The sequence below is a fragment of the Phoca vitulina genome, unplaced genomic scaffold (genome assembly GCF_004348235.1).
Source record: "Phoca vitulina isolate PV1807 unplaced genomic scaffold, GSC_HSeal_1.0 scaffold47, whole genome shotgun sequence".
NCBI classification, from domain to species: domain Eukaryota; kingdom Metazoa; phylum Chordata; class Mammalia; order Carnivora; family Phocidae; genus Phoca; species Phoca vitulina.
Window position 1 is genome coordinate 198,403 of NW_022589750.1, and position 7,916 is coordinate 206,318.

At 47.4% G+C, this 7,916-nt stretch overlaps 1 protein-coding gene across 3 annotated transcripts in view; it reads right to left on the bottom strand.

The window, feature by feature from the left end:
• ANKFY1 (ankyrin repeat and FYVE domain containing 1) overlaps positions 1-7,916 on the bottom strand; it is an 84,640-nt gene extending 76,724 nt beyond the window's left edge. The window contains exon 1 of one of the 3 annotated variants that reach the window (XM_032432023.1): positions 7,842-7,916. In XM_032432023.1, coding sequence (XP_032287914.1) covers positions 7,842-7,851 — 10 coding nt within the window. In that variant the 5' untranslated portion in view covers positions 7,852-7,916. Of the gene's footprint in view, positions 1-6,678; positions 6,783-6,804; positions 7,489-7,841 lie in introns of those variants that run through there. The other 2 variants (XM_032432024.1, XM_032432025.1) reach the window with 2 other exon arrangements.

A 7,916-nucleotide genomic window follows, 5' to 3' on the forward strand; every position in this document is an offset into this window, starting at 1 on the left:
TCAGATAAAGGGCTAGTATCCAAAATCTATAAAGAAATTCTCAAACTCAACACCCAAAGATCAAATAATCCAATCAAGAAATGGGCAGAAGACATGAACAGATATTTCTGCAAAGAAGACATCCAAATGGCCAACAGACACATGAAAAAGTGCTCAACATCACTCGGCATCAGGGAAATCCAAATCAAAACCTCAATGAGATACCACCTCACACCAGTCAGAATGGCTAAAATTAACAAGTGAGGAAACGACAGATGTTGGCAAGGATGCGGAGAAAGGAGAACCCTCCTACATTGTTGGTGGGAATGCAAACTGGTGCAGCCACTCTGGAAAACAGTATGGAGGTTCCTCAAAAAGTTGAAAATAGAGGTACCGTATGACCCAGCAACTGCACTACTGGGTATTCACCCCGAAGATACAAATGTAGTGATACGAAGGGGTACATGCACCCCAATGTTTATAGCAGCAATGTCCACAATAGCCAAACTATGGAAAAAGCCAAGATGTCCATCAACAGATGAACGGATAAAGAAGATGTGGTATATATATACAATGGAATATTATGCAGCCATCAAAAAACAAAAAACAAAAACAAAAACGTGATCTTGCCATTTGCAACGACGTGGATGGAACCAGAGGGTATTATGCTAAGTGAAATAAGTCAATCTGAGAAAGACATGTATCATATGACCTCACTGATATGAGGAATTCTTAACCTCAGGAAACAAACTGAGGGTTGCTGGAGTGGTGGGGAGTGGGAGGGATGGGGTGGCTGGGTGATAGACACTGGGGAGGGTATGTGCTACGGTGACCGCTGTGAATTGTGTAAGACTGATGAATCACAGACCTGTACCTCTGAAACAAATAATACATTATATGTTAAAAAAAAAAAAAAGAAGATAGTAGGAAGGGAAAAATGAAGGGGGGGAATCGGAGGGGGAGATGAACCATGAGAGACTATGGACTCTGAGAAACAAACTGAGGGTTCTAGAGGGGAGGGGGGTGGGGGGATGGGTTAGCCTGGTGATGGGTATTAAAGAGGGCACGTATTGAATGGAGCACTGGGTGTCATATGCAAACAATGACTCATGGAACACTACATCAAAAACTAATGATGTAATGTATGGTGATTAACATAATAAAATAAAATAAAATTTTTCTTTCACAGCAGTTCATATCCATTCATTAATCAAGAATGCTAAATGTAGGGGCGCCTGGGTGGCTCAGTTGGTTAAGCGACTGCCTTCGGCTCAGGTCATGATCCTGGAGTCCCGGGATCGAGTCCCGCATCGGGCTCCCTGCTCGGCAGGGAGTCTGCTTCTCCCTCTGACCCTCCTCCCCCTCATGCTCTCTGTCTCTCACTCTCTCTCTCTCAAATAAATAAATAAAATCTTTAAAAAAAAAAAAAAAAAAAAAAAAAAGAATGCTAAATGTAGGACGACCGTTTATTTTTTTTTTAAGATTTTATTTATCCATCTGAGATAAGAGAGCACATGCACGCAGGAGCAGGGGAGAGGGGCAGAGAGAGAGGGGAAAGCCAACTCCCCGCCAAGCAGAGAGCCCAATGCGGGGCTTGATCCCAGGACCCTGAGACCAGGACCTGAGCCGAAGGCAGACACTCAACCGACTGAGCCACCCAGGCACCCCTAGGATGACCGTTTAATGGAGAATATGAAATAGTGGGTATATTTACTATTGAGAACTCTGGTTCACAACATACCCTACTGGAAAGGAAAAGGGAAAGAGGAGGTCGATACCATCTGGAACATGCAAAGGATCAGTTAGGGCCACAGGACCCCTGCCAGTCTGCACCCCCCTGCTTCTCTCTCTCACCATTTGGATATTATTAAAAATATGATGGTGCTAAGAGAGATTTCATATTTTGACTTCTTGCCCTTTTAAAAACCTAGCAATTGTAATTGTCATAACTTGAATGCTTTGACAAAGTACAAAAGCCATTGTTTAACCAAAGTTTGCTTTAAAAAATCCTTTTACTCTAGTTACAGATAAAATTTACTACCCAGGGGGCACCTGGGTGGCTCAGTCGGTTAAGCATCTGCCTTCAGCTCGGGCCATGATCCTGGGATCGAGTCCCACATCAGGCTCCTTGCTCAGTGGGGAGCCTGCTTGTCCCTCTCCCTCTGTCCCTCCCCCCTGCTCATGCGCTCTCTCTCTCTCAAATAAATAAAATCTTTAGAAAAAAAAAAAAAATTTACTACCCAGGACTCCTTCCTTAGGTAGGAAACATTACCTTATTTTATGCATATCTATATCTACATACACATAGACAGATATATATTTACATATACATAAACCAAACATATTTGTTTAAAAAACTGATTCAGTAAAACCACGTTTTATTCAGTAATGGCTCAGTTTGAAAAAAAAAATGTTTTGTGGGATATGTTGCTCTTCACTGAAGCCGAGTGATGCATAAATCTGGGTTTTTAAAAGCTCCCCAGGTGACTCTAATGTGCAGGGCTCTCCGTGTTGACAGCCACCAGTCCGAATCTGGAAAGGCAGCGGACAGAAAAAAACACATGTGAGAGCTAGCTTCACAGGCCCCACAGGTTTGGCGACTGAATGCAGGTCACTGACTTGAGAGTGTGGCTGGACAGTGGTGCCATCGATCACCAATGCAAGACAAAATCTGTGACTATAAAGCACAATACACATGCTTTTCTGAGAAACTGTGCCTCCCCTGTCTGCTCCAAGGCCCCATCAAGGCTGAGACTGTCTTGGTCACTCTGTCACCCCGGCACAGCAGCTTGCACCTAACAGAAATGAAATACACTTTCCTGAATGTAACCCAACGCTGTGAAGTCTTGTCCATAAGTCAGTGGCATGACACACATCCTTCAAAACCTCACTCTGTATAGCCCTGAGCATAGGGCTGGCTTCATAAGAGATACTCAATAAATATTAGTTAACTAGCTAATTTTTACCCAAATGCCAGTCTGACTGGAAATGCTTCTAATTGCCTGCTAAGACAGAACCATTGGTCGCGGCAAAGTATATCCAAAAAGGAGGTCAAGATATTTGTTCTCGAATCTGTTTCTCCTCCTCCCAGCCATTATCTGAGTCATCCAGACCCAGAACCCTTGAGTCATCTTTGATATCTCTCTTGTCAACATGTAAACAGGTTTCAAAAGTCCTGTCTTTTATACCTTCTGTAAGTCTTGCTCCTATCAGTCACCAGCCCAATGTTCCTTACCAAGGAACTCATCACCAACTGCGACAGCCTCCTCCTCCCAGATCCACCCTCTACACTGTAGACATGCCCACATGCCTCCAACGACTCTACTCATGTCACTACCTTGGCTGATATGACTCAGCAGTCTCACTCCACAGTCCACAGAGTAAACTCCAAATGCTTAACCAATCCCTTCATAATCTGCCCCTTAACATACTTTTCCAACCGCATATCCCACTATTCTTTCCATCAAGAAGAGTGATCTCTTCCCACTCCCATCTCCCCATGTCCAAAAGAGGTCTATTTTCCAAATCACGGGTCAAACACAATCTCCTGCAGCAAAGGCCTTCCCTGGCACCCAAAACATACTCCCTACCACTTTCCTAAAAAACCTCTTCCCATCTGAATTTTCAAAGTAACTCCTAGCATTTTTCTCCTTCTCTCTTACAGTACAGTTTCTTATACACATGCTTTTTACCTCCTCTCACAGACTGCAGAGTTCCCTGTGAAGAAGTTCTAGGTCTGGCTACTTTGTTTTAACCACCACTACTTCTCCCTCCTCCCACTCCATACTCATCCCTTCCTCTACCCCACAGTGCCTTACTAGGTAGAGTTCAGTAAATACCCCAGATCCTTGGCCTACTCCAATTCAAGAGAGACTAACACTTAGGAATTTCTCACTTGCCTTCCCAGTGACAGAACCCTGCATCTCTCTTCCTGCACATCCACAGTCACTGCAGTGAATGGATAAACTTTCTTTGTGGGGGAAAAAAAAAAAAAATCCTCAAGGAGAAAGTGAACAGGTACCACTGGTGACAGAAGTGAACAAAAGGAATGGCAGAAAAAAAGGCAGCAATGGTAGAGAAAGGGATAGTGGTCAAGAGGTCTCCGGAGAATACATAATTGTCAAAAGCCTAGGACAGGTATTTGTTCAATGAGTGAAATAATAAGCAAAGGAATAAATCTGAAAATTGAAAAGAGAGCAAAGTTTCTTCTTTCCCTCTTTCTACCAGCCTATATTGATGAAGCATTTTCTGGAATAGTGCTATCCAACAGCACTTTCTGGAATGATACAAGTGTTCTGTTAATCTGTAGTGTCTGCTAGTATGGGGACCACTAAGCACACAGCTACAAAGCAACTGAAACTGGGCTAGTGTGACCAAGGAACTGAATTTTTAATTTTATTAAATTTAAAGTGAAGTAGCCAGGGCGCCTGGGTGGCTCAGTTGTTAAGTGTCTGCCTTCGGCTCAGGTCATGATCCCAGGGTCCTGGGACTGAGCCCCACATCGGGCTCCCCGCTCGGCGGGAAGCCTGCTTCTCCCTCTCCCACTCCCCCTGCTTGTGTTCCCTCTCTCGCTGTCTCTCTCTGTCAAATAAATAAATAAAAAGTCTTTAATAAATAAATAAATAAATAAATAAATAAATAAATAAAGTGAAGTGGCCATATGTGGCTAGCAGCTACTGTATTGACCAGTGATTGTCCAGCATATGGAATGTATTCACCTTATATTTGAACTGTCAGAAGTATTTTCCCGACCAAATTCCAGTAAGCTAATAAAAGTCCACGGTCAATTTTCTGTTTAGTAAACCATTACATTTTTTCCAATTTTCACCTTCATTTTACTGAGGAAGGGAAGGAGAGCATGGTTGAAGAGGAGACTAAGAAAAGGGTACACGCTAGGGTCAAAATGTCAGGCACTGTGCTAGAAGTGTTCTTCGTGCACTATTTCTTCTGATCCCCCCCTCAGCTACTCCTGAGATAGAGATGATCCCTCTTTTAAAGCTGAGGAAACAGAGATGGAGAGCAATTAATTGGCTTGCCGATGATAACAGGTTATTGGGACGAGGGTTCAAATCTTCGTCTGAATGCAGACTGAGCTCCCAAGCATTACACTTGAATTGCTAATACTAAAACGGGCAGAATGAAAAGTAGGTTAGGGAGCTCCCAGGAGACTGTTATTCAGAGCACATTAAAAGCTGGTCCCGCCAGCTTACTTGACAAGAGACTAAGGATGTATCCAGGCAACTTGGTTGATGTCTGGTAAATGATGCTCAATAAACTCAACCGTTCCTTCAACCATAGGTATGATTCCAAGTTGGGATACACAGCAGTGAACAAAATGGAAGTCTCCACCCTTGTGAGGTTTATATTCCAGTAAAGGAATTAAAAAAAATAATTAGGAAGACCTCTAAAGGTGGTAAGATCTGAACAGACACCCAAATGAGTCAGTTAGCTCTATGGAGAAAATGAAAGAGACTGTTTCAGGCCAAGGCAGCTGCAAGGACAAAGACGGAGAGGTAGAAGCATTGGGAATGTACAAAGAACAGCAAGGAAGTTAGCGTGGCAAGAGCACGGCAAATGAAAAGAGAAGTAAGAAATACGATTGCAGTTAACCAGTGGCCAGCCCTGTTGGGACTTGCAGGTCACTGGAAGGCTGGAATATATTTTTAAGATCACGGAGAGCCACGAGAGTGGACAGTGCAGGTGCAGGAGGGTAAGTGTACTGAGAAGAGTGAAAGAGACATAATCTGATTTATGTTATCAAGGGAACATTGGAACTGTAAAAATAGGCTATGAGGAAGCAAAATCAAAGAGAAAAAGTAAAAGCAGGAAGTCCAAGTAGGAAGGACTTTCTTTAGTGATGAAACAAGTTTAAATTAGTAGGATAGCTGCACATGTAGAGTGGAAATGGAAACTAATTTTAGGAAAGTTTTTAGCTAAATACATCAGGTCAAACCAATACCCATGGACAGATGGAAGGGGAAAAAAGGTTGATTTCTAAACGAGTCACATTAGAAGTGAACTGTCCACTCAGTCTCTTCAGAGTGTTAATATGCCTAGACACTACTTCCCACATGCTCACACATTTGCACCACCAAACAAAACCATTATCAGCAAGTTCCCACAGGACATGCTCACAGATAATCCAATTGTTCCATGACACAGATTTTTGCGATTTTTTTATATTTAAGTGAGTATTTCAGAACAAGTGTAGCCAGCTCCGACAAATTCTGACTAAAGTACAAGCAGCATTAAATAACACCAACACTTTCGAGCTAATCTTCCCTTCCTTCCCATAACACCTTCAATGCCCCACTCAATTCTTCCCAAAGTTTTGCAACATTGTTTCCCAAAATCTTAAAACACAGGCCAGGAAACTCAAACACCAAAAAGGTAAAAGAAAAACTGTCAAGCCAGAAGCTCATGAGTGTGCTTCCCTACCCACGATCCCTCAGCAAATTAACCCTCGAGGATGTTGGGTTTCAGGCGCATGCTCCACTGGCTAGACGTGTCCCAGGGCTATCCGAACACACATCTCAGCCGCCTGGCAGCATAACTCACTATCACTGCACGCAGCCTGCATGAGATCTCATGCCTGGAACCCGCCTGCAAGGCAAAGCAGGTGCGGCGCAGAAGCGCGGGGCGATAAGCCAGCCACCCTCTGCAATTTCTACCTCGGTAATACGTTAAGGGCCAGACTACCTCCTGCCTCGCAGAAGGCCTTCCTGCTTCCTTCCCTTCTGCCGTTCCTCACCGCTCCGAGCAACAAGCTCCCCTTCACTGGCTGGCTCTGCGCTCAACCGCGTCAAACAACATCCTGTGATTTACCCCAAAACGAGCTTCATGGGATGCCTCAGCTTTCTTCCTGTCCCTTCTGTTCCTCCTCTGCTTTCACGCAGTATTCCTCCGAGGCTTCCCCCTCCAGGGGGTCTAACTCGGTGAGGAGCAGAGGGAAACGCTGGGTGCCAACGCCAGCTACCTCCGTAACTTTGGCGTCAACTCCTCCACCCAGGAAGTGGAAGGAACAGACACGCAGGCCTCCTTCACAAGGCTGTTCCCAAGGCTAATCCAAATGAGGAAACGCTGCAAGCTGTCATGTGCCGCCCAATTTTAAGATCCAAGTAAAGACGGGTTCAGACAAAGCTTAGCTCAAGGCCGACAGGGCAGGTCGTGGCCAGCACACTGCGGTCCCTCGGTAAGCACCAAGTCAAAGGAGCATCTTCCTCCAACAGCGGGGTGACCGGGAGAAGCACACCGGCCGTCCCCGCAGGGAACTCCCCACCGCCGGCCTTCCAGCCCTCCCCCTGCACAATTCGGCTTTACAGTGCGGATTCCAGCACCCCTGCGCGCAGGGAGGCAGGGCTGGAGAGGCCCCATCGCCTCCGCCTGCAGCGTCACAAAGAGCGCACCAGGCGAGGGCAAGGACCGGACGGAGAGGCGACCTTGGCCGGCCCCCTCCGCCACGCTGGGGGCAGCATCCCGGCCGGCGCGCGGGGGCCCAGCCCGTCCGGACGCCGGACGTGCCAGGACAGCAGTTTCGGTTTCCCGAGGAGCTGACGTCCCCAGCCCGCGCGGCCCGTCCCCAGGGGCGCCCCCCGCACGCCCGCGGCCGCGCCCCGCCGCACAGCCGGACCGGGCTCCGCAGCCGCCGCGGCCCGCGGGGTGAGGGGCGCCCGAGGGGCGTCGCCTCAGGAGCCGCGCTCAGAACGCCGGCCCGCGGGGCCCCCACGGGCTGCGCCGGACGGCCCCGAGACCCGCCGCGCCCCGTGCGACCACGGCCGTCCGACCCCCGCAGGGCCGCCACACCCGGCCGGCAGCGCCCGCTCCGCCCCGCGCCTTCCCGCGCGGCCCCTCACACGCCCTACCTTCCGCCATGTCGGGCCGGCCCTGCTGCAACCTCGCGAGAAGAGCGCCGCGGCCAGGGCGGCGCGGCCCGGAGG